The following is a 27,159-nucleotide window of genomic DNA, read 5'->3' on the forward strand; positions in this document are numbered from 1 at the left end:
ATACTTTGGGAGGAGGCTGTACTACAGAATGTTAATTTTTTTTATGCCTTGTAGTTTATTATATGGAATTTGTTTGGTAATGTATTTTCAGTGAAGGAAGTACTAACGTTTGAGTCACTCAATTTGTGCATGGTGTTAAGTGTGTCAATGGAATGAAAACTTTCATCTCTTTATATATGAATTATTGTTGCAGTATATAACAAATATCTTACTTTTTCAAATCCCAGACCGGGACTTTAATAGCCACAAGTGAATCATTCAGAAAACCTGGAACCACAACAAGTTCTGCTGTGTATATCAGTGCATTTTACAAAATTAATTAAATAGGCATTCAACTATTAAATTAATTTTAATATAGAAGTATGTGCATTTGTAAAGATGGTTATTCTTATAATTATATAATATTTTATAAATAGTTCTCAGATGCTTTTAACCAGTTCTTCTAGTTAGAGAACTTTTAAGAGAATCTTATTTGCCCCCAAAACACACTCCTGCTCCAAGGCCGTGACAGGTATGTTATCTTTAATGTGGGTCAGTATCTTCGGGTCATTTTCGCAGAACTGGAGGGAAAAATCTCAGGGATTTTGATTATGGCAAGTATTGTATGATGCGTTCATTTCAACACGGACCAGAACCTCACAGGAACGTCTCCAACTTGTGGAATCCATGCCATGAAGATTTAAGGCAGTTATGAGAATAAAGGGAGGCCCTGCCCAGTATTAGTGCAGTGTTTCTGTTCCCTGTGACTGTACTTACTTTTAGCTATACAATATTCAGCTATAAAATCACAAATTTGAACTTTACTCATACAAGACCTTTAATGATTTTGGATGACTTTTCCAGCATACATGCTTATTATTATTATTATTATTATTAGCAGAAGCCACACCTGATTCCACCTGTTTAATCAACTGATCTTGGATTTCAGTAGACTCAGGTGTGGCTCCTGCTCAATTGGAATGTAAACCTACACCCACACGGCCCTTTGTGGATCCGGTTTGACACCCCTGACCTAGAGCCTTAACCACTTAAGCTACCACCGCCCCCGTTGTTTGTTTGTTTATTTATTAAAGCAAAAAAAAAAAAAAAAGAAAAAGCCTAGATTTATTCATGAATTATAAAACACCACAAAGAGGTAACACCTTGGGATAATGAGCATCTGTTAAGTATGAAGCTATATTTACAAATGAGGGTTAGGGGCCTTGCTCAGGGGCCCAGCAGTGGCAGCTTGGTGGACCTGGGATTCAAATTCACACACCTTAACCATTAACAGTATGCACTTTAGTATTACCCACTGGGTTAAAATAGAAAATCTAATCCGTTTCAGATTATCTGTGTCAAGTCTAGACGTGTGAAAAGGCCATTTCTAAACCACTCGTTCACGTAATATTTTCTCCACACTACTTCTTTACTTTTACCTTGAGCCATTTTCTTTACTTTTACTCAAGTGAATTGTTTCTACAGAAACGGGACTTTTCCTTCATCACTACTTCTAATGAACAAAAAGACTAAAACAACAAACAAACAAACAAACAAACAAACAAAGCACTCTCAGCCTGCCTCCCCGTTTCAGCCTGCCTGTAGTTTTCTCTCCACGCCGCTAGACGGCGAACTAATATCCGGTCTCTCATCCTAGCCAAAAGAAAAATTTTTTTTTTTTAGCACGAGCCACCGGAACGTACTTCCTTTTCCGGTTTCTCTCTCAAGATGGTAGGTGTTGTTTTATTTCTGTTTTACTACAATCTAATGAAATCCACTGAAAATCCTGGCGGATTCGCGTCGCCTTTTTGTGTTTTTAGATTACTTAAACCTCGCTGTAGTGGTTTTTGACAGTATTTGTTAGCGCCGAGGATTTGGAACTGGTTAATGTGAAGATTATTCGCCAGCGCTTACAGCCGCTGGTCAGGAGCGCGGAGGATGAGCTGAGCTAGCCGCTCTCTTCCAGATACATAAAACTATTCTGTATTTAAATACGAATACTTTCTCCTTCACACGAAGCCCTCAGTCACTGTGTTGTGTGTGAAAAGACAAGTTTGACGAAGTTGACGTTAGCCTGCTAGTCGGGCCTGTGTTAGCTCCATCAAGCTAACATCTTGTGTAGCATCTTGTGTAAATTGGTCATGTTGAGTTAAAGTGTTGTGTGAACATTGTGTGTGTGTGTGTGTGTGTGTGTTTTACAGGCGGACGCAGAGCAGAAGAAGAAGCGTACTTTCAGGAAGTTCACCTACAGAGGAGTGGACCTGGACCAGCTCCTGGACATGTCCTAGTGAGTAACCTAAGGCTCGGTCATTTTCAATTGGTCAAGATTCAAAGAGCTTCATTAATCCGAGGGGCAAATTCCTTTGCCATGTTACAGTTGCTCTGAAAGAGAAAAAAAGAAAGAAAATGTGTACTCCATTATAATAGACTAAATAAATACAAATACGGTACAAATAATAGTGTAGAACTAATATTGCACACAAGGATTGTAAACTGGTGATAAAAAGTGATCATGGTGAAATTGTATTGTACAAGAAAGGCCCATCATTACTATTGCACCCATTATTGATTATTGCACATGGAACGGTCCCAACACTTAAAGGGAGCAATTCTAATTCTCAGTTTAATTGCCACAGGGATGAAAGATCTCCTAAAGCGCTCAGTACAACACTGGGCAGTGATCAGTCTCTGGCCGAATGTGCTCTTCTGATCAGCCAGCACACTGTTAGTGGATGAGGAGGGTTGTCCAGAATTGAAGTTTTTGATCGCATCCTTCTCTCAACAACAGTTTTATCATGTTTAGAGGGTAAATGCAGGGTTTTTCCACTTTAGCACAGATTTACATTCTTGGGGTAAACTGCACAATGCTGTCTAAAATGCAGCTCAAGTCAAGATTTGTGCGAGTACAGAATAAAAGAATTTAATAAAAGATTTCATCCTAAAAAGACAGAAGTCTTGTTACACGCTTTAGTCTCAGTATGTTCACAGAAATTTAAACGAGTAAGAAGGCTCTCCTTTCATTGTATATCCAAATTGGCAGGTGAGTGATTTCTCTGATCAGACCTTACTCACCTGTTAAGGGAGACACCATGATCTTTTGATGGTTCACCCAGCGTGAGGCTCAGCCATGGCACTCTGGTTGTGCTGACCCTTGCGAATTCCCCAAATGTGGGAATCTTGACTGAATAATTTCTGGTAGTGGGGGACGGCATTCGTACTTCCCTCATGTTTTTTAGGCGGTGGCAGCTTAGGTGGTTAAGGCTCTGGGTCTTTGAAGGGAAGATCAGGGTTCAAGCCCCAGCACTGCCAATGTTGGGCCCTTGAACAAGGCCCCCAACCCACCCTGCTCCAGGGGTGCTGCATCATGGCTCACCCTGCGCACTGACCCTAACCCCCAAGAATAGGATATGCGAAAAAAGAATTTCACTGTGCAGTAATGTATATGTGACAGACAACTTGCCTCCTGTCCCTAACCAAGCACTAAGAGTAATCTGCAGCAGTCACTGGTTTAAGATAACGGTCTTATTTTCTTTCTTGGTCATGGTAGCAAAGGTGTTTCAAAATGAGTTGGATGACAGATTTGTTAACGAAGATGTTTCTTCAATACCAGGGCCCATATTCATGAAAATTCTAGTTACAAAATTCTTTGAAATGTGGGTGTTAAAGTGAAATTAAATAGAAGATCCTAGTAAAGATGTTCACAAAGTATATGTATGTATATGAGATGAGTTAAATAGGTAAAACTAGGTTTGTGATTTCAAAGTCTTAAGATTTTTATTTATTTTTTATCTGGACAACCAATCATGGTGTTCAAAAGAACGTTATACCTAGCAACGGTGCCTCCTCTTTGTTTTTCTTTTCCTTGCTCAGTGTTGCTCTGAGATTGGTCCTGAATCTCTCCTAAGCTAAGATTCCAAGTTAGAATTTTTTAAGCTAAATTAGGAGTGCCCAGGTGTCACTTACCAATCCATAATAGAGTGCCTTCGATTTACTTTACCAGTCAATAACTCATTGATTATTTTATTGTATGTGTGAGTGGAAATTGTTTAGCTACCAAACTCAGGTCTTCACTATTTGAGGTTCAACCTGCATCGCTGCCAAAAATATATATTTTTGAATTTAATAATATACTTAAACATCACTCATGGTTCAGTTTTTCACAGGAATCTGTTCATGCCACTTCTCCTTAAGAATTGCCTGTCTCCTTTTTGCTGCATTGCAATGTAATTGCTTAAATCTGTATTTCAGTGAGCAGCTCATGCAGCTGTATGGTGCTCGCCAGAGGAGGAGGTTGAACCGTGGCCTGAGGAGGAAGCAGCAGTCTCTCCTTAAACGTCTGCGCAAGGCCAAGAAGGAGGCACCTCCTATGGAAAAGCCTGAGGTGGTGAAGACCCATCTGCGGGACATGGTCATCCTGCCCGAGATGGTGGGCTCCATGGTCGGCGTGTACAATGGCAAGACCTTCAACCAGGTTGAAATCAAGGTGAGGCAGTGGGAAGTATTGTGCATTCTGTCAAGTATAATGTGAATTGAGGCTACATAAGACATTTTTTAATAATTTGGGATGGGACTTCATTAAACCCTTGTTTTACACGGCACTGGAGCAGGATTGACCTGGGTGCAGATGTTTAGCAATGTGGCAAAAATGTATTATGTGGTCCTAAGTGCTTTATTCACACACCAAATCCATGCCAACATTTTTCTCACCTTGATTGTGCCTTATACATTTTTAGTTAAATTTATTGCTTTTTGGGCAGGTTGTGATTATTTTGCTAAAGGGACAGTGTGTTAAACCCAGATGAAGAGAGCTAATATAAACAACTGATTTTAATGTCTTGATTTTTCCTCTTGCAGCCTGAGATGATTGGTCACTACCTTGGAGAATTCTCCATTACATACAAGCCTGTTAAGCACGGTCGCCCTGGTATTGGAGCCACCCACTCCTCCCGCTTCATTCCTCTGAAGTAAAGCATAATTGATGTAAATAAAAGTGACTTCCATCACATGAATCTTGTCTCTTTCCTGCTTTTTATTTCCAACCAAAACAGTTTATAAAATGAAACCATTTCCAGCTGCAAATTTAAACTATGGAGAGGAAAAAGCTTTGCACATTCAGTGCTTTACAATGATGAAATTTGGTAAACAAAAGTTTTCCTAAACTGTTTGGATATACAAACTCTATTCTTGGTCCTCTTTTAGGTGAAAAATTCAGATGAATTCATGAAAGTCATTAAACAATAGAAAATGGCATACTTTAAAGCTCTTAAAAAACTGGATATGAAAATTAGAAACATCCCATGTCTGCCTTAGGTGGGTGATATTTGTTTACTGAGAGTGGAAGACACATGTAAAGAGTCTAATGTAGAGTCAGCTATAGACTGAGTTGGAATCTTTATATTTTCCTTTACTTCTCGGGAGGAGAAATGTGTGCCATTAAGACAGTTTACAACTATGTATATAGTAGAAAATATAACATTCTCCTCACTGTTGAAAATCTGTGATGTTCTCTTACACTGATGAATCTGCCTAATTTCCATTGTGTACTCATGCACATGTAGTAGTCTTTTGGAGAGTTATTGGCTTTGAGTCTTGCTCTAGTATTACAGTGGTCAGCCCTGCTGTTTCTTTAGAGGTGTTGATTTTGCTAGCGTTTGGTGGAAATGCTGTTTCTGGTTTGGGTTTGTAGGCAGTGGCTGGCTGCCAAAGAAAAAATTCATGCAACAAAGTATTGACTGTATCAGGGCACTCCATCATCACCATATGACTTCCTTCTTCGATGACTTTCAAGAAGCCCAGAAGTAGTATCTGTCGAGACACTGAGTGTAATTATACTGTTATGGACTGTTCATAACACCACATAAGATCACAGATTAACAGGCAGCACTGAAATGTTTACCTCTGCCATGCGCTGATCCTCTTGTATTGGCACAAACCTGTCATACATGCCATGTACCAGGAGGATTGGCACAGTGAGTTCAGCATGGTACACCTCATCACCCTCTGGCCAGTACTGCCCATTCATTGTTGACCGCAGCACAAAAGACGATACATTGAAGGCATTTTTTTCTTTCAGAAGTTTCTTTTCCTTCGGGCCATGATGAGCAAAACCAGCCCTAGAGAAACAAACCATTAGTCCAGAGAATCAGTAAACATGAAAACATGCTAGTGGCTAGTATAACAAACAAAAAAAAAAGGCTTTTGAAAACAATCTCACATGAGGAAGCTCCACGATAGGCATGGCGACAACCAGTGGAGTACACATGATGGCAGATTGAAGACCGAACAGAGGCTGGGTTCCAGGGCAGTAGGGCCACCACCGTTAATCATCACCACTTTGTGAACTTGATCTGGATACTCATGAGCCAGAAAGGTGCAGAAAGACACTCTAAATGAAAAAGGGAAAGACAAAAAAGTAGAAAATTTCAATGCCAATGTTAAAAATAAGAATAAATGAGACAGCAGAGAAAGACTCTTACCCATAGGAATGCCCAATGAGAATATTCCGTCGTTTTGCATATCTCATGAATATGATTCTTACATCATCAGCAAGGGCGTAAAATGTGTAGGCAGCTGTGATTTGAGGTGCAGAGCTGGCTCCATGGCCGGCTAGGTCTGGTGCGATCACCTCATAACCGAGCTGAGAGAAATAGTCCAGCTGGTTCTCCCAAATATCCATAGAGCCTCCTACTCCATGAATGAAGAACAAGGCCACATCAGGGTGTGTCTCTTTGCACCGGGTGATCTTGCGTTCACAGTCGATTATCACGGTGCGCTTGGGCTTGCACCATCTGCGCTGTGGCTGCTCATGTGTTCCTGCCATGCTGGACTCTACAGCCTGTCCTGATGCTGTGTTGTTACTGTCCAGAACATCCACTTCCACAGCACTCTCTCCATTTTGGCAGCCCACCAGCTCTGGGTGAGTTGCTTCACTCATGTTCTCAATGAATAACTGTCCATTGTGATACATAGTGATTTTCCTCTTACAGCTCAATGTACCCACCTCTCCTGTATCTGGTTCCTCTATCACAGCTCGCTGAGGGATAATATGACAGATACGTATCACTCTGCCAGGCTTTGCCTCCATAAACTCGAAATGGTCTGCAGGCTCAGACGTTTTAATAGGGACCACAATGTTTGCAGACTTCCCAGATAAACAACACAGAATTCCATCTATGATGTCGGTCAGCATAATGATCACCCGTGGCTGAGAGAATTTCACAACAACTTGGTGTATGCAGGTGACCCTGCGCTTCTAAAACAACAAAACAGGTATCTATGTTAAACATGTTTTTTATTCTCTCCTACTAATATTCCTTCCTTCTGTCTTAGTATTTTTAAGAATTTAGAAATTTTGTTATCGCTCTTCATCAGATGTGGTCGGACCTCTGGGGCCCATGTGTTTCAGCTGTTCAACAAAAGATAATCGTTGTCATTCACAACTCTGTATATTTTACATTTTGTTGAAATACTAATGACCTCTTTTGGTGACCCAGTGTTTAATTAAATAAATTAAATCTATTAATCTGCTCCCCCTGTCTAGATGTTATGCAGTTGTGGGGCAGTACACTGGAAAAGACTTAAAAAAAATTAAAGGAGTGCTAATAGAGGCCCATAAGGGCAATAACCACTTTGACATATGCTTGGAAGAGGAGCTGTGGACAGTTAATAGGGCTGCCAGATTGGACTAGTCTAAAGATCTTGTAGCAAATGAACAGAATTTCATTTCAGAGAGACCTTTACATGAAAGGGTGTACCTGGTCGGCAACAATGCTTAGGTAGGTGATACGTGTCAAAGTTACATCCACATGGATGGCAAGACCCAAGGTTTCCCAGCCTAACATTGCACAGAGCATGACACATAATGTTATGCCTGATCGGTGTATATATACAGCATATATACATATACATTGAGCACTTGGCTATTAATAGATTATTATTATTATTATTATTATTATTATTATTATTTCTATTGACACCTGACTTAAAACTTTCTATTAAAGGTACTGAAATACCTCTCTGAGTTAGCATTATTCAGTTTAGTGCAAATCTGTGAAAGTATAGCAGCTGAACCTCTAGCCATTACAAATATTTTCCACAGTAAGTGTGGAAGAAAGATAATTATTTACAAGACTACATATACTAAATAAAGAATATAAACACAATATAGAATATATAAGCTACTAGCATGATTAAAATATATATATATATATATATATATATATATATATATATATATATATATATATATATATATATATATATACTTTAACTGGAATAATTATGTTTAGCAAGTTACCTAACTTACCTAATAGATAACTAAAGCGAGGCATAAACAAGTTGTAATATTTGTTCTTCATCCAGTTGAAGTGTTGTGGAAGAACATTGCTGATGATCTGCTGCAAATAATCCAACAGTGTAATCCAACCTGAATCTGTTATTCTGTGGTAAATTTCAGAACTACAGCTGCTTTTCTTCCCTGTGTGAAACTTTTAAATCATGTCTATCCGTTGTTCGCCTTTAGCTCAAGTCTGTTTATTTCTTTTCGGTCTACTGACTGTAAATCTTCAGATTAGAGAGGGATTACACCTGCAGGCCATCTGCTGCCACAACAAGAAGTTATGGCGCTTCTTGTTTCTACAATTCTGCAGTAACAATAGTGTCCTCTGCTGGGTGATTAACAGATTTGCTGTTGAAGCTGCAGTGTGGGGTTCAAACACTTTAAGCAAAACATAACCACTTTGATTGGTCTTAATTATAGCCAAAAACTAATTACTGATAATTAAGCATTAAAAGATGACTTTTATCACCATTCAAGCCATGTTAGCTTACCATGTGTTCTGATAAAGTGTTGGATATACACCGATCAGCTATAACATTATGACACAGTGAAGTGAATATCACTGATTATCTCCTCATCATGGCACCTGTTAGTGGGTGGGATATATTAGGCAGCAAGTGAACATTTTGTCCTCAAAGTTGATGTGTTAGAAGCAGGAAAAATGGGCAAATGTAAGGATTTGAGCGAGTTTGACAAGGGCCAAATTGTGATGGCTAGACGACTGGATCAGAGCATCTCCAAAACTGCAGATCTTGTGGGGTGTTCCCGGTCTGCAGTGGTCAGGATCTATCAAAAGTGTTCCAAGGAAGGAACAGTGGTGAATTGGCGACAGGGTTATGTGCAACCAAGGCTCATTGATGCACGTGGGGAGTGAAGGCTGGCCCGTGTGATCCGATCCAACAGACGAGCTACTGTTGCTTAAATTACTGAAGACGTTAATGCTGGTTCTGATAGAAAGGATATCTGTGAAAGTGTATTCTGTCAGAATACACAGTGCATGATGGGTCAGGGACCAACACAATATTAGGCAGGTGGTCATAATGTTATGCCTGGTTGGTGTATAGTAGAACACTGTATTAATACTCCGTAGGGCCTCAATTTGCTCTCAAAACAGCCTCAATTCATCATGGCACAGATTCCACACCATGTTGGAAACCTTCCTTTGAGATTCTGGTCCATGTTGACATGACTGCATCACACAATTCCTATAGATTTTAAAGGTGCACTTCCACATCCTAAAGTTGACTGGGAAGACCACTGAAGGACATTGAAGTCATTGTCATGTTTATGAAACCAGTTTGAGGTGACTTTTGCTTTATGACTAGAAGCAAAGATTAGATTAGATTCGAAAACGAAGTGAGTTGAGTTAATGACGGGATGCACATGGTCAGTAACAATACTCAAATACACTGTGGCATTCAAGTCATGACTTACTGGTACGAAACAGCCCAAAGTTTGCCAAGAAATCAATCCCCACACCATATAAGACCACCCCCACCAGCCTGGACTGTTGAAACAAGGCAAGTTGGGTCCATAAATCCATGCTGTTGGTCCCAAACTCTGACCATGTACCTCAACAGAAATGCAGATTCATCAGACCACCGCAGCCTCAGCTATCTGTTCTTGGCTGAAAGAAGTGGAACCCAGTTTGGTCTTCTGCTGTTGTAGCTCATCTGTTCAAGTTTCAATGTGTTGTGCAATCCAAGATGATTTTCTGCTCTAAACAATTGTACAGAGTGGTTATTTGAGTTACTGTAACCTTTCTGGCAGATGATCTACAACAGCAGAAGGCCTATGGCCAAATCTTAACCTTCTGGCAGACTCTGTTAGGTGTTGCACTAAAATATTTTGACACTTAGTGAAATTATTAACTCTGTAAGGCTTCACAAGAGCACATGTGCCAATATCCATAAAACTATCACTGATTGGTGAGAGTATTTAGCAGAGGGTTCTTCTTTTCACTGTATGCATTTCCTCTAAGCATTTGATTTTCTTACAGACAAATCCAGCTCTCTGGGAGCGAATCTGTCACCCAGTGAGTTTGTTGTCATAGAGGTGACTAGTAATTGATTATGAAAAACAAAATCTTTACAATCTCAAAAATAAACAAAACTGTGCAACCGTGACAACCTCACCCCGTATTTCCTCACAGTCTCATCCATGTGTCCATCTAACACACCTCTGTGTGATTTTAGATGATGGCCTCAACTCTCATGATCACATGACATCAACCCCTGACTGAACAATCTGTTTAAATCTGCATATAAGTTTCCTAATATCCATGTACAGTGATGGATATCATTTCTACTATGTGTCTCCACCGGATTCTTTGAGTGGCAAGAATTAGATTAAAAACGCACAGCATCACATTAGCACCTGACTCCAGACTACGTGCCTGCACCCCAACTCAGGTGTTTAACCTCAGGACGACTGGATTGTACTGGATTGACTGGTTCCGGCTCCTGAGTGAGGAAGTGAGCTTTAACGTTGCATGTTTTTCCTAATCAGTCTGAATAAGATCGTCTGCCAAATGAAAAATGTAGTGTAAACAACAAACATTAATGATACCAAAACCTTTTTGTTTAACTGAAGCATTTCTTTAAACATTACACGATCACAATCTCTCCCTCTCTCTGTCGAGCTATACATCCCACTCCCGAGATCCCAGCGTGACCACTTCTTCTTTTCGGACCTGCCTGATCCATCCAGACGCTCTACCCCGGTTGGAGTCTTGTTGCTTGGTGGTGCTCACTGATGCTGTAGATAGATCTGTGTGGACAGCCTGTGACAAGGGGACTGCTGTGGACAGAGCCACTTGGAGACTATCACACCGTCACAGAACTGCCGTTACATCTGTCAGCTTGTGACAGCAAGGAATTAGTGTCTATAATGAACTCAGAAACTACACTGACCTAATAGTTCCTTGGTTGCTGTTGTAGAAAGGACATTATTTCTGTCCAGTCTCACCCAAATGAGGGATCACCCTTCTGAGCCTGGTTCCTCTCAAGGTTTCTTCCTCACATCATCTCAGGGAGTTTTCCTTGCCACCGTCTCCTCATTAGAGACCTCACTGGCTTACTCATTAGGGATAAAATAGTTATTTAACTTAAACTTTATAATTTTATTCTCTTCTCTGTTTCTATACTTCTGTAAAGCTGCTTTGAGAGAATGTCCATTGTTAAAAGCGCTATACAAATAAACTGAATTGAATATATGGGTATGTCAGTTATGTTATTGTCAGTATATATCTGTAACAGTCAGTTACATGTAAAAATGTGTTATCAAAATGTAGTAAAATAATAGTCTATGTAAAAATAAAAAAAAATTTCCCCAATCTTTGTAACCCAAATAAAGAGAAAAAACCCATCTTAGCCATGAAAGTTTGGGTTAGTTTTGGGCAGTTTTTTTTTAGTAAAATGGGCTAATTTTGAGGTTTTTGTTCTCTTAAAAGCCCAAACCCAAACTTCAAGGGGCTTAATGGCTATTTTTTAAAATCATTTTCCATAAAGAGTAATTGGAAAATGTCATTCACTACCCAGGAACAAAAATCGTGTTACATAGTGTAATGAGATGCTTCTCTTGCCAAACCCAAGTACTCTAGCACTACTAGAGTTTATTACACATGGTTTAGCCAACACTATTGGCTTGTTCTGCATTGCAATCTTTTAATAATACAACAAACACACAACAGAACTTTGCAGTAAAGAGGGAAAAAGAACATTTAAAGAGAAACTACTGACACCTTAGTCTTTCCTGACATTGCATTTAGCCAGTGGTCTAAACACCATGAACGGGATATATTCTAATTAAAAACATGAGAGGGACACATGCAGAAACCTCTTTTAACAGATGTTACCTCTTGCATTACTACAAACATATCTTTTTTCCATTCATGTTTATTCAAGCAGATAAAAAGTAGTACTGTAACTCTGATTAGTGCTTGAAGACCAAGCAAAAAAACCAAAGCATGGCACTGAACTCCAACATATAACAAACCATCTTTACTCTCATCTAAGTACAACCATAATGTGCAGGGCAAAATACCTGAACTGGTCAAGCACATAGAGGGCTTCCTATCATATTTTCAGTGAAACACCGGATGGAAAAATCCAATTGCCTGAGAATCTACAAAGGGCCTAACTGGATGGATGACATTAGCTATTTGGCCTCACCCTCATTTACACCTTTAAGTATGAAATTTGGTTGAATTCTTGGCGAGTAATTTAACATATCCAAGACAGTATCACTGAAACAATTTCCAAGACATGTGAAAGATCAAAATCTTAACAGTGCATTCATGCACAATTAGGCACACGCTAGGGAGATACCACATCACTTACACCAGTACTCCTACATCTAAATTTGTCCGAAAAAAAAGAAAAAAAAAGAAAAATTGATTTTCACATTTCTATGAACTAACTGCCTCTCAGTACAGGAAAAAAAAAATCCACAGCTGAGCTAGTGGGAATGATTCTTAAACTGGACTTAAAATTTGCACACACACGCACAACACTGTGTGATGCAGTCTAAGTTTGCCGCACACTGCCAAATTCCTGCAAGTTGAAGACTGATGTCTCTTCGTGCCAGCACTCAAGTCGCCCTACCCTACCTGAGCAAATTTCAGTGCACCAGGTCCACAGATTCTGGCAGTGGAAGCTAATAGCGACCCTAAGTGTTTATCACCAGGCTGTAAGGATGCACATTAGGACAGTTTGACAGGAAGCGCTGAATTAAAAAACAAAACAAAACAAAACACACACACCATAAAAAGGTCTCACTTTTCTTTTTCATTTTTAAAGCCAGTCTCATGTGCAGGTGTCTACAAGAAATGTAGACCATGTATTATTCTGAAAAGGCTGTCATTTTTTGTGCCTGTCCCTGTGCTGTTTTGGTAACAATCCAGTTTAGGAGTCTTCGTTCATTTCCTGACTGTCGGTCCGTGCGATTTTGCGTGATGGTGCGGGACTGCCTCCTTCTCCCTGCTCTTGCTCCCGTTCCCGCTTCTTGGCGGCGTTCTGCACACAAACACAATTTATAACATATAAAGGTTCCTTATAATTAATTGTCATGTAATTAGCATTACATCATTCGATTCCATTATGCCAAAAATACTGAATCCATCACACTAAAGGTTCTCTCTGAAGGAGCCTGGTATAATTCTACATAGTTTACCTTTCAACAAAAAAATTCCAACTTGAACCCCTTTAAAAAGCCTGATCCATTAGGCAAAAAAAAAAAAAAACCTGAGAAAACTCTTCATTTTCCTTCTAAATATGCAGAATTGCCCTACAGAGCTGAGGTGTCAACACAGCTTTCAGATTTATTGCTAAATCAACATGTGGTGCAAAAACGTGAAACACGATACAATAAATGCGATTTCTTTTCATTAGTGACAAGCAGAAAATGAGCCATGCTGAAAAATAAAACCTTCCTCGCATTACTTAGACACTTCTTGATCTCTTCTGGGGGAATGCGTATCAAAAAAAAAAAAAAAAACAGAAAAAAGAAAGAACAAGAGCAACTGCATTTTACCAGACACCACTTTCAAACACATTTTCATCCAGGAGAGGGAGCTGTGTTCAGATGAAGAGGAAAAGGATCTGACTGTGTCCTGGACCTCAGCCATTATTGTTGAGGGTACTTCACCACCCGTGTAAAGGGAATACCTGAAGCTTCTTACAGACTCATTTCCCACCTTCTTTCTGGATTCATTGCAATCAATCTAAATCATCAAGCTTTTCAGAATTACTAATTAAACATCATAAGTGTTCATATGACTATATCAACCATCAGAGTGGGGAAAAGTGTAAGATTTCCTGGGATTTTCACAAACACAGACTGTAGAGTTGACTCAGAATTGTGCAGTAAAGAAAATCACCCAATGAGTGTCAGTTCTGCTGACAGAGAATGACCAGACTGGGTCAAGGTGACAGAAAAAGACACAAAGAACTGCTCTGTACAATTGTGGAGATCAGAATAGCATCTCAGAATGCAGTGTGTTGAACCTTGAGGTGCATGAGCTACAACAGAAGAAGACCACATCAGGTTCCTCTTCTGTCATCCAAAAACAGAAAGCTGAGGAAAGCACAGGCTCACCAAAACTGTACAGTTGAAGACTAAAAAAGAGGAGCGTGGGCTGATGAATCTGGATTTCTGCTGAGGCACACAGGTGCTATGGTCAGAATTTGGCACCAGCAGCATGAATTCATGGACCCAACCTGCTTTGTTTCAACAGTCTAATACAGGTCGTTTAATACCAGTCAGTCATGCCTTGAATGCCACAGTGTCTTTGAGTATTGTTGCTGACCATGTGCATCCCGTCATGGACACAATTTACCGTCTTCTAATTGCTACTTCCAGCATGATCATGCACCATGTTGCAAAGCAAAAGTAGTCTCTAACTGGTTTCATGAACATGACAAATGACTTCGGTGTCCTTCAGAGGTCTTCCCAGTCACAGGTTCTGACTCCAATAGGGATGTGGGAGAATGAAAGATTCACAGCACAAAAATCAAGTCAACATGGACCAGAATCTCAAATGAATGTTTCCAACATCCAAGCCATGAAGAATTGTAGCTGATTTGAGAGCAGCGGAAGGCTCTACCCAGTATTAGTACACGGTTCCTAATAAAGTGTCCAGTGAATGTGTATATATTTGCTTTTCCTTTGTGGTTTTCTGCATGCCACTAATAAAATGTAATACCATTTGTGGATTGCATTTCACATTTCTGCATCACGGTGACTGCTTTTTACTCGGATGTGAACCCTTTTATTACTTATTTATAAATATAGATTTGTGGAGTCACACTGCTGGCTGCAAACAGAAAACCCTGAAATGGGCTTTTACATGTTTATCTTGCTGAATTTCATAACAATAATGCTGTGATTACTTTGTTAAATTAAAGAGGTGACAAATATCAGAGGGCTAATTACACTGAGGGGCATAATATTGTGTGTTGCATAACGCTGTGCAAAAGTAACAACATTCTGCTTGTTTCATAACAAAATAACATTAACACCTACAGCAACTGCTGATGGAGTGAACATTAAAATCAGAGCTTCAGCACTGTGTGGGAAAGAGGACTGCTAACATATCAGTAATAAAGAAATAGCTATTACTCTCCACATTATCTTCATTTAGCACGTTTGAGGAGCTGATTGCGGAGCTGTTTCTTGTTCATACTTAGTGGCCGATGAATATCTGACATTGCTGCTGTTTTTCCAATGTGCGAGGATCAGCTTGCAATCATGGTGGCTTATATACACGGATGCTACCTGCTAAAGTAAAATTTCAGTATGTAAACAAACACGCTAAGATGCACATACCTTTTTGTCCCACTGTTGATGGAGGTAGCGCAAAAGAATATTTGTTTTCTCTGTGACAATAACTGTAGAGAGAGGACACAGAGTTATCGATGCATGTTTTTCCTCCACATACGCCATAGCCGATCATATGAACACTTACTCTGCTCTGATGGATATTCCCGTGTTGGCAGATAAACTGATGGTCTTCTATTCTGTAACAGATCATAAACACTTATTTAATGCAACACACTATTGCGAGCAAACTGAGTACACTATTGTACTGCAAACTGAGATGACCGAAACCACACCATCTGTCAAAGTGTGATATTCACAGTACCACAGCGGGAATTTCACATTTCAAAACGGTTAAAAAGATTACCGATGCTTTGCACACAGAGTCTGCATGGAATCTACTGAAGTTGCTCTTGTTGTAGACCGGGAGACCTTTCAGGAAATCCGCCTGGGAATAACAGAATTGTTAAATGTAGAAAAAAGTTTACATTCAGAAATTCAACATGTGAGGGCCTAATATGAATTTGAGAAAAAGAACACATATTTTCCTTAGTCTGACCTGAGAGGCAGAAAAGAAAGAATTGAAGGGCTCGACTGATTTACATAGTCGACAGCCAACATCAGTCAAGATATACCACACCTCTCTCTGATATTAAACACATTTGAGAATAGCTTTGCATAAAACAGAGAGGATTTCTCATTGCCAGATTTACATAAACCAGTTGAATTTAATGAGGTTGATATTGTGGCTGAGGAGATGCCATGTGTTTTTTGTAGTTATGCCATATACCCCAACCAGGTATAACATTACGACCACCTGTCTAATACTGGTGTTGCAGCCCTGACCTGTCATGCACTGTGTATTCTGACACTTTTCTATCAGAACCAGCATTAACTTCTTCAGCAATTTGAGCAAGAGTAGCTCGTCCCCAGCCCCAGCCTTCACTCCCCACGTGCATCAAGGCGACTTGGCCACCCATCTCTCTGTCGCTGGTTCACCACTGTTCCTTCCTTGGAACACTTTTGATAGAAACTGACCACTGCAGACTGGGAACACCCCACAAGAGCTGCAGTTTTGGAGATGCTCTGATCCAGTGGTCTAGCCATCACAATTTGTCCTTTCGTCAAACTCGCTCAAATCCTTACGCTTGACCATTTTTCCTGTTTCTAACACATCAACTTTGAGGACAAAATGTTCACTTGCTGCCTAATATATCCCACCCACTAACAGGTGCCATGATGAGGAGATAATCAGTGTTCTCACCTCTCAGTGCTCATAATGTTATGCCTGATCGGTATATATTTGAGCCGTGGTTGACCTTCAACGATGGACCCAGTGACAGGATGTTGCAAGGTCATTAGTAGGAATATTGAATAGTAGGACTACAGCTAAATGGATGACACTTTAAACATATAATTTCTAAATGGTCTGTTCTTTATTTTTTCCCCCCACATAAATATTATCAGCCTGATGTCCATAACACTAAGTGACAGATATATAAAGCTCTGAAACACTGCAGCAGAGAAAGCCACATCCAAACATTATTCATCAGTGCTGTAAAGCCATACATTTATGTCACAAATATAACTCAGATTCACCTACTGGTTATTTACAAAATGCAAAAACGAGAGGCAAACATAAACAACAGACTAGAAAGTGACAGCTAATGTAAACAGGAGTGTATCTTTTAGAATACACTCTCTCTGGTTTTGGGTTAAGGTCAGTGGTTTGAGCGTTTTGGAGCAAGCCTGGGCGTTTTCCAGTCCAGATACTGAGCTGATCACAACTGAGAGCTAACTCTGGCGATAGTGTGAACTTGTGTCACCTTATAACCAAACCTGGTTAATAGTTACACGAAAGTTAAGGAGCAATGTGTTAACAATATCAGTGTATTATGTTGAGCTAATATATGACTAAAAACTATCGTCTTGCTGACCTGCTAGACATATAAACACGGACGTAAGAAGAGAAGCCAGAATGAGTCCAACTTGACAGAAAGATAGCAGCTGGCTTAGCTACTAGGTTACCGGTTACACTGCTAACAACGTAAACAACCTGCTAGTAAAGTGTCGACAGTAATTGATAATATATTAGAATTATTTGCCATAAACATATGAACTGCTCCACGTGATGTAGGGTCGATTTGTAGCTGATCAACAACATGGTACACAAAAACGGCTGACCCAAGTACCTAGCTAGCTAGCGATATCACGTAGCTCTAGACTACAGCTCAAGATCAGTTAGAATGTATGTTATGATAAAACAAAAATAAAACACTACATAATATCCATTCACTTACTTTGTCCATTGTGATATTGTGATTTAGATCCAAGAGTGCTGCCTTGGAAGCCACCAGCACTAGCCGCTATGCTAGCAAAACAGGATTACACGGCTAGCTTATGTAGCTAGCTCAAATAACCACAGGGCCAAACTAATTCTATGCCGACAAATGACCAGCCGGCTAGCACTCAGATAGATCGAGTTTTTCTGCTCTGTCTGTCAAACTCACAGCAAAGTAGCAGTACAAAATCCACACTTTGAGAAAACAAGTCTAACAAGAAACATTACATGTACGTGTGACTAGCCGATGGACTGCGCCTAACGGAGGGAGGGTTGCCAGGTTTAGGAAATATACCCATTGGTGCCGGCTTTTTTCAGGGGAAGGCACCAAAAATCGCCAGATGTTTTGTGATTAATTCATAATCATTACACAGCGCATTTTTTTAAAAATGCGTTTATTATTAATTAGATTATATTAGGTACAGGTTTGAGTCCATGATGCTGTGTATGAGCTGTTACTATAAAAAAAAATATATTAAAACAACATTTATATGAACCTATTGGTCATGTTACTGCCGGAACTACTTTCCGAGCCGCGGCTGTTATGTAAGGACAGGTTGTTTTATTCCACCTATACTACAGCAATTTGCAGTTAAAAACATTGTTAATGAGCAATAGTTTACAAAAAAAAACTATTAAAAATATATAATTAAAAAAAATGATTAATGAGCAAATCATTTTAGATTTGAATAGTTTACAGTTAGGGTTAATGTTGTGGGTTTAAAAATAGAAACTAGTAAATCTCAATATAGAATATCATATCATTAATTTAGGGATAAACTGATATATTTGTGTTCACTGTTAAAAGGTTAAACATATAAATTGAATTGTTACACTTTCTTATTATTAAGCCGTGACATCAGTATCATGAACATCACTGTCAGTTAAAACAACTCAGAACCAGACAGGCAAACTGTAAATTTAAAACTGTTTATTATTCCATTTCAGGTCTTACAAAAATATGACAAAAATAAATCAACAGAAATAAATAAGACCATTTGCTATGAACATTTTCTTTGAAAATGAAAGAAACTTTACAGTGGTGTATTGGAAGAGCATGTTAGTTTGTGAGGTTGCCTTCAGAGAAGGAATTCTACACACTTGAGTACTACTAGGCTCTCGTTTTTTTCCACTGTCTGTAACCGCACATTTCCGCTTCTGAGTGGCAATTTCTTCAGAGTATAAATCAATAGCCCATTAATTATTCACAGTAGGGTCGAACATAAACCACGGTTCCTAAGTCACATATAAGGTATTCTTATAGATTAGTAAAAAATAAATGTCTGATCTTATTAAATAACGCTCACTGGTGATGACAATAACTGCTGGACAGATATGACAGAAACCTTGCAGCATCCATGTTGCTCTCCAGTTAAAGTAAGACATAAAACTCAGCGCCTTTGCCTAAATACAGAGTAACACTCAAGGTAATAGGGTATGAATTATAGCTTACTGTTTTATATTTGTCGAACACAGACATCGTGCCTCAGTGTAAGCCACATCAGGCAGCGTTCTCTCTGCACAGAGTAAATTCTTTCTGCACAATGGAATAAGAGACTTTTTCTGTCAAGGAAATATTGTTATTAATAAATAATGAAATTGAAATGAAAATCTATTTTAAACCACAGTTATATCTACCTGGTCCAGAAATATTACATGTGTTGCGCTAATACTCCAGAGGTTTCTTTGTCTTAAGATCCAAATTCGCAATATTTTCCACATGATAAATTTGAGAATTATAATTTGATGCTTAATAACACCTTTTTATTTGAATAGTTTCAAATATGCAGTTGATTATGATCTATTTTTAATGGATCTTTTTCAAGTGTTATTATTTGTTTTAAAACACACTTCTTATAGCATTAGATACTGGCAAAGAAGCATCACAACTGCCTTTCAATATTAAATATAAATAGCTACATATATAAAAGACAGTTAATAGGGAATAGCTTTGTCATTAATAGGTGACTAACATGTAATTTTGTATTATACTAGAGCACAGATGGAATATTAGAAAAAACGTAATCTACCATTTTGAATTGTGCGTTTGTGAGTTTAGGGGTATGACTTATTCATAACACAAGAAGTCTCTTAAATATGTACAATTTCTATTTAAGACCCAATGGAAGCACAGAACTAATTCAAAGGTTTGGATAGGGCTAACAGTTGGTTTGTTTGAACAACATTAAACATAAAAGTTAACATCGCATATGACCAGTCACAATGTCTTGTTAAGATTCTACTTTTTGACATTATTCGACATTCAGGACGTAAAACCTCAGATCTGGATGAATAAGGATTATTGTTCAGGCTGACATATTATTGCAACAGTTATTTGAGCCAACTCTGTCAACGAAATAAGGAAATAAGTGCATAGTTCCTGTTACCTACCACATTACTATAATATTATGGAATCAAATCAAGTACTTCACTGATATTTAACAGAATTGCTTTAGTTCAAATACACTGTGGGGCATCTCAAGACCATTGTTTAATTACTGGCTTATCATTCCTCTCACATTGTCTTTTGTTCATCTTGGATTTTGGGTAATGCTAGTAAAACATGAACATAAAAAAAATAATACTGTGCAAATTGCTTGCCTTTCCAGATTGGGATCAATTCCGTTTCAGTTATTTTAATTCATTTGCAGTTCAGCCAATGAGCAGATTGCTGAAATCCAACTATAGGCTACATTTTAAAGCTAATGGTATTAATGCGAATACAAAAACGAACTGATACTGAATTAATGGATCTGTATCCACCTTCTGTGTCCAATCTCCATTTCCACTTTCTATGTCCGGCAATGAAACGCTGCTTTCTTCCACCTTCCTTCAAATAATCATCAGAGCTGCAAGGATATTTTTGCAAACGAAACGCATCTTCTGGTAAAATATTCCAAGCAGTTATGGCTTTACAAGGAAATGATATCACAATGCACAAAAGTGTTTCTGGTAGTTTAACTTTGGCAAGTAATGAAATCAGAATTATCAAAATAAACAAGGTAGGAATGAAGAGGCAAATAAACAGGTTAGACCAAGTTAGATAAAGCACCGAGATGTTCAGAAACCAGATGGGTTAATAATGCTTCTGTAGTGCATTGCAATGAAAACAATAATTAAGCATTTGCATACATTATGAGGCAAGCTGGTGTTCTCCTATTCTTAGCAAAGTCTTTCCCTCCCACCAGCAGTAGGATTTAGTGCAAAATGTTCTCTGAGGCTGCAACTAGTATGAACTGTGGAAATGGAAATGCTACGCATTACTACACTTCCTCCCAGAATCCCCTTTGCCTGTATTTATTTTTTTTTGTTACGATGGTCCAGCAGGCTTTTGAGTAGCAAATCAAGGGAATGTCTTCTCCACAAATCAAAAACCAGTGTAAGAACTGAAAAAAGTGAATGTTGAGGTCAAATCCTATCGTCTAGGTTAATTATATTAAAGATGCACAGGAGGACTCGTACACAATTTTTTTTTTTGATTTTAGTACCATGATAGTCTTGATCGCCAGCATTTTCTATGTTTTTAGGGTATACTAACAAAGGAGGGGAAAGCCTGTTTAAGCGGCTATCTGCACTTCAGCAATAAGAGACTGTATTTTGAAAAAGCCACCACACTTCCTTTATCCATCCATACACTATACTCTCGCGTTCACAGTTTGCCCTTGCCACACTTGCCTCAAGTTTTTATGCAGTCCTACAAACCATCAGAATGACTCCAGACTCCTGTTCTTCACAAACCTGTGTATCTGTCAGTCAGAACAAAGATATTGCATTTTCTTCAATTTGATTCTACATGTTCTAGTGATGCAGGAATTTCTATCACTTGCAGGTTTACAGCACCTCCTTATTCATGAAATACTGCTGCAATTGCTAAACTAAACCAGCTGCTTTAAGTATAAAAAAATTTCAGGAATAAAAACACTCACAGGTCAAACTGAATGTTCAGATTATAAATCTGTGGTGTTTTTCTTTTTCTTTTTTTTTTGAAGGTCTTACTGTATGATATAAAACTGATGGTAAAATATTTTTAAACACTACGAAGGGTGCTTAAAATGCTTACAATTTTCAGACCATGATAACTTGATAAACTGTACTATTCTTTCAGGAATATCATTTTCAAAACGCATTAGAAATGCTGCTCATGCATTCCTGTATGTATTGTAGACAAAAGGCATTGTGTGTGTATGTAGGGGGAGTCATCTTTGAAAAGCCTATGTTCCTCAGCAAAAAAAGGCTCAGTCTTTCACTGTGCTTAAGGGCACTGAGAGGACCTTCTGTATCCGTTTGTTAGTCATTTTTCTACAGTAGGTGTTTTTTTTATTGGATTTAGATTTTAGGGACTGAGGATTCAGAGTCTAATGAGTGTCCATTCTCCTGTTCCTCTTCCCCTGTTGATGGGATCTCGTCTAACACATCATTGAGATCAGACTTTGTCAGCGGTTTCTCCATTGGCTGCACCCCCTCCCCTGGTTTTGTGAGTTGAGCCCCATTCATACATGCCCCACCATCCGATTTGCCAAAATTAAACAGTTTCCCAGGATTGAAGGACTTGCTGGGGGACTGTGATCTCTCCTGTCCGAGTGCAGCCATGCTGGTATTGGCCGAAACTGAAGCTGCTGCCGCTTCCTTTTTGTTTTCTGGAGACTTGAGGAACTTGAAGCTAAGGAAGCCCGGGAGCTTCGGTTCGCTCCCCGTTGGTGACTGTGGTGAACGGGCTGTGCCGGATGAAAACTTACTTTGCAGAGGGATGATTTGTTTCAGTTTCATTACATTATTGTTGGCCAGTAGTGAGCTGGGTCTCTTCGGTTTGTCGCTTACAGATCCTCCAGCACCTCCGCCCGATCTGGATTTGCCTCCTTGGCTCTTTTCATGATGGTGGTCGCTTCCAGATGCATCAGACCGTCCGTCGTCTCGCTCACGCCGGGCCTGGTACTCAGCTTGCCTTTGCCGTTCTTCCTCTTCTCTTTTTCTCCTCTGCTGTTGCTGGAAGTGCTGCTGTGCTTGGCGCTCGTGCTTCTGGCAAGATCCAAGCACACACGCATTACACACCAGCAGGAGAAATGAAAAATACTTTTAAAGCCTGCTAATGAATGAGATCTACCTTGAATGCCTCCCTGCGCTGAAACTCCAGTTTGGCCATTTCTTCTCTTACCCAGCTGGGGATGTCAGGGATTGCCACATGAATGACATATTTCAGTAAGACAGCAAAGTGCTACAAGGCGAAGAAAATATATTTTAGTAACAGGTATGTCATAACATAAACTACTGGAGAATACAACAAAAGAGTTCAGCATGTCTATGTGTGGTGAGTGAGTGTACCTCTAAAATCACGATTGAGATGATGGCCATCTCAGGACTCAGCCAAGGGAAGAGCCTCTGTAGCTGCCCACACTGACCGATCAAATAACAGTTCACAATGATTGCTATCAGACCCATAGCCTCCATCAGTGTCTGTGCGACAAAAGATACAGTCATGCCATCATCTTTCAACAGTCTTTAAAAGATCATTTATAGAGCTCATGTATTTGGTAGATGGTGATGTCGTTCTAACCTGCCACTGTCCAATGCTTTCAACTCTCATGCCAAATGGCCTCTGGAGGCTTGTGCAGAGCTTAAAGGCATCACTGCGGATCTCGATGATATTGTTAATGAGGGCACACATGGCTGCCAGTGGGAAGGCCGAGGAAAAGAGCACCACATAGCCAAACTGAATAAACATTTCCTGGTAATCCTGAAATGTGTCCTGTAAGAGAGTTTATCTGATCAGATTATTTTTCTTATACTCACACCAAACACATGGAAGCTACCTGAGATGTTATATGCAAATCAATATTGCATAATACGTTAATGTACATACGCCTCTGATAAAAGATACAGAATGTATATTACACACAATTCTTCACAATTTAGAGAAATTAATTGGACTTTGGACTTGAATTTTGCAATTGCTCTTTGATTTTCTTTTTACTGTATATTAATTATGATTCTTGAAATAAAATATGAAATATGAAGACATGAAATATTTCTTACTATGAAATAATAATATTTACTTTATTGTGTTGTGGATTACCAGATTTAGTACATTGGCACAGAACAGTACATTATCATGGTGCATTGTTTATTGTCTAGTAGCCTTTTTTTTTATGTTGTGTTATGCATTTTTAATATATATTTTTGCATGCATGTACATTATTACACTACTGTAATGATTAAATCAGTGCCATAAATTCAACACACAAGACAATTCCACAAGACATAACCATTCTCTTTATCTCGGCAATTTACCTCATATGTTTGCATGCAGCTCTCGATTTCAGCTTGGGTGAGTGTCGTGGTCTCCTGTTCCTCAGGGGGATCCATCCATGACTCTCTCCTGCTCTTACTGTCGGCCCTCTCCAAACTCCGGCCTCTCTTCCGCAGCTTCGGTGGCACACTGCTCTCAGGCCCAGCTGACTCTCCGACCTGCTCCTTTGTCTCTGAGATGACACTATCATCGTCATCGTCACACATCTCGAAGACCAAAGCAGGATCCATGCCCTTCTCCACCATGGTGGGGCTCCCCTCCTCGAGGAAGCTATCCTCTATTGGACTGACACAACCAATAGACTTGCGCTCTACCTTCTCGATGAAGCTGACTTTGCGCAGTTTGAGGCCACAATCAATGGTGTTCTCCTCCTCTGTCTCCTCTGAACTGTTCCTGGCTCCAGCGTCTTCCTCGGGCTCCTCATCTGGGACACCGCATCCTCCGTTCAGACACTTGCGCTCATGGCGCTCTTGCTGGCCCAGAACCCCCTGTTGGTTTCCCTGCAGGCCCTGCCCAGGGATGCTGGGTTTGCTGGGAGACATATGCGCCCTTCCAACTGCTAGACGTCCATACTTTATTAATGCTGATACTAGCAGGTCCCACACAGCACGCAAAGTCAGCTCTCCCAGGCGGTGGCGCTCGTACAAGTACGGCTGCAGCACTTCCTTCAAATTCTGCATGAACTGGCGGATTATCAGCAGTGTTGCCAGCATCTAGAAGTCAGGCACAACATGAAAAACAATAGAATAGATGATATAATACCGCCACAAAAATAATTATAATTTTCTTGGCTGTGAAATTTTTTATGTGGTTTGAGAACTTGTATTTTTTCTTATAGCGATATAAGAACATATATTTCACAGTAAACATTGCTTCATATTGAGAAGCTGCATACAAATCTAATGATTCTGACTGAAGTACTTCTGACCAGTTGCTTTGCTGCTTTGGGAAAATGCACAAGTGAAATATTAGGTAGGAGAAAACAGTTCAATGAGTCACCATATCACATTTTACAGTCTGAGGTGTGCGTCTATCTGGGAAAGCAGAATAGGATTAAAACACCTGTATTGTTTTTCACATGGCTCAAATAACTATACATTACATCAAGAATCGATGAGGAGTGGTAGCTCAGCGGTTAGGACATTGGACTAACATTGCTCAAAACCTACCACTGCCAAGCTGCTCCTTGAGCAAAGCCAAGTTGTATAAAATAAGGTGTATGCGAGTCGCTCTGGATAAAGGGCGTCCTGCAAATGTAAGAATTAAAGGCGGTTTTGACCATTTTATCTAACCTTACCCAGACATACACACCTTAAAAGTCTAAAGCAATTGTGTATGCTGCACTATAATCGTTTCTCCACGTAAATACTCCGTAACTAAAGCAATATGTGACAAATTACAATGAAATCTGAAGCACTGATGTTTTCACATTTTTTCTTTTGCCAGCGTAAGCGTGAACATGATGATAGCTCTACTCATTCATCACGTCTACCATCGCTACACAAGTCCAGACTTTTTTTTTTGAGACAGACAAGTCGAGCAAACATCAACCCACTGCTATACGCTACTATTAGGAGAGTTGTCGTACTGTTCCTGAGTTACTGCACCAAAGGAGGAAGAACTCCAGCAAACAGTTTGGAGGAACTGAAAGACAGATGGCAACATAGCGAGTGAGACACATGTACCGAGAAGGAAAGCTGTGGGAAGATGCATGATGGAGGATTTCCCAATGAGAGACACATATCACCCCGAGCAATACCAGTCCAAAAGCTGTGAGCAGTCATAAATGCAGTCATATATTCATATGAGTGCGGTAGCATGTTAACAGCATTCTTGCCTGGGAATTGAATTACTGATATGTCTTACCTCCTTTAGACGCTCCATGTCTTTGAGGTAGAATCCAATGTAGAAAAGGCTGAGATATGAATTTACAAACTGAAACTGCAAGAGAGAGGTTAAAAATGCTGTAAATACAAGAGATTTTTCCATCTATACATTTTATATAAATTACTGAACTCTCAAAATGGCAAGAACTGATAAAGCTCAGCGACCATGGAAATGTCTGTAATTGTGCTGTTACAAATTTAGAGATTTGGGGGAAAAAACAATCAGAAATTCTTTACTGCCATTTTATATACTAAACATACAGTTATCTTAACAGATATTGTAAAATATATTCCTTAGCTTGTGAGGAATCTGGTGCATAGAGCAGGGTTAAGGCCTACGTTAACAGCTGGGATTTGACCTCTTTATCTAATCATCAATAGAGGCTTAACTTCTGAGGTTCTACAACTCACATCTTTGGCATCACAGCAGCATTATACACTCACCATCCACAATATTAGGAACAGCTGTACACCTGCACATTTATGCAGTTATTTTATCAGGCAATAAAATGACAGCAGAGCAATACATACAGTCAGTTACAGGGTCAAGAGCTGCTGTTAATGTTTACTTCAAACTTCTGTGACTTAAGCTGTGGAATGATTGCTGGTGCAAGATAGACTGGTTAGTTTCCGAAATGATCTCCTGGGAATTTCACCCAACTAACAGTTGAGGACTGTTTTTTCCTAATCTTCAGTTGTCTGTTATCAGTGAGTGTGCCCATGATAGCCTCAGACTCTTATTTTTGTCTGACAGAAGTGAAACCTGATGTGGTCTTTTGTTATTGTAGCCCATATATATCAACGGTTCATGTTTTGTGCATGCTAAGTTGCTTTTCTGCTCACGCTGTGATTCTATAAGTTAGTATGTCCTTCCTGGCAGGCCATTTTCCTCTGACCGCATCAAGATGTTCTCACCTACAGAACTGTTGCTCACTCTTTTGTGTCTTTCACACCATTCTGTGTAAACTTTAGAGACTGCTGTGTGTGAAACTTC

The 27,159-nt window shown here is 39.5% G+C and overlaps 4 protein-coding genes and 1 non-coding gene across 6 annotated transcripts in view; 2 read left to right on the plus strand and 3 right to left on the minus strand.

Moving 5' to 3' along the window:
* The first annotated feature begins 1,647 nt into the window (after window positions 1-1,647).
* Window positions 1,648-4,988, plus strand: rps15 (ribosomal protein S15). Its single transcript, XM_058401739.1, has 4 exons — window positions 1,648-1,710; window positions 2,181-2,266; window positions 4,228-4,462; window positions 4,834-4,988. The coding sequence occupies exons 1-4, from the start codon at window positions 1,708-1,710 to the stop codon at window positions 4,945-4,947; spliced, it is 438 nt and encodes a 145-aa protein (XP_058257722.1). The 5' UTR covers window positions 1,648-1,707; the 3' UTR covers window positions 4,948-4,988.
* On the plus strand, window positions 3,044-3,205 carry LOC131361004 (U1 spliceosomal RNA). Its single transcript, XR_009205955.1, has one exon. It is a non-coding gene; the product is annotated as a U1 spliceosomal RNA (small nuclear RNA).
* Window positions 4,989-5,171: 183 nt separating the features above from the next.
* Window positions 5,172-7,508, minus strand: abhd8b (abhydrolase domain containing 8b). Its single transcript, XM_058401737.1, has 4 exons — window positions 6,456-7,508; window positions 6,194-6,364; window positions 5,876-6,092; window positions 5,172-5,784 (listed from the first exon to the last, which is right to left on the minus strand). Exons 1-4 carry the CDS (start codon window positions 7,166-7,168, stop codon window positions 5,524-5,526), a joined length of 1,362 nt encoding a protein of 453 aa, XP_058257720.1. The 5' UTR covers window positions 7,169-7,508; the 3' UTR covers window positions 5,172-5,523.
* Window positions 7,509-13,083: 5,575 nt separating this feature from the next.
* Window positions 13,084-18,264, minus strand: dda1 (DET1 and DDB1 associated 1). Its single transcript, XM_058401732.1, has 5 exons — window positions 17,935-18,264; window positions 16,002-16,082; window positions 15,783-15,834; window positions 15,644-15,705; window positions 13,084-13,332 (listed from the first exon to the last, which is right to left on the minus strand). Exons 1-5 carry the CDS (start codon window positions 17,941-17,943, stop codon window positions 13,222-13,224), a joined length of 315 nt encoding a protein of 104 aa, XP_058257715.1. The 5' UTR covers window positions 17,944-18,264; the 3' UTR covers window positions 13,084-13,221.
* A 625-nt stretch (window positions 18,265-18,889) lies between these two features.
* Window positions 18,890-27,159, minus strand: part of ano8b (anoctamin 8b) — a 28,880-nt gene continuing 20,610 nt past the window's right edge. For both annotated transcript variants that reach the window (XM_058400814.1, XM_058400813.1), the window contains exons 12-17: window positions 26,146-26,220; window positions 24,261-24,992; window positions 23,527-23,718; window positions 23,295-23,426; window positions 23,077-23,187; window positions 18,890-22,991 (exon numbers count right to left, since the gene is read on the minus strand). In XM_058400814.1, the coding sequence (XP_058256797.1) occupies window positions 22,302-22,991; window positions 23,077-23,187; window positions 23,295-23,426; window positions 23,527-23,718; window positions 24,261-24,992; window positions 26,146-26,220 (1,932 nt within the window). In that variant the 3' untranslated portion in view covers window positions 18,890-22,301. The remainder of the gene's footprint in view (window positions 22,992-23,076; window positions 23,188-23,294; window positions 23,427-23,526; window positions 23,719-24,260; window positions 24,993-26,145; window positions 26,221-27,159) is intronic.

The sequence above is a fragment of the Hemibagrus wyckioides genome, linkage group LG10 (assembly GCF_019097595.1).
Source record: "Hemibagrus wyckioides isolate EC202008001 linkage group LG10, SWU_Hwy_1.0, whole genome shotgun sequence".
Classification (NCBI taxonomy): domain Eukaryota; kingdom Metazoa; phylum Chordata; class Actinopteri; order Siluriformes; family Bagridae; genus Hemibagrus; species Hemibagrus wyckioides.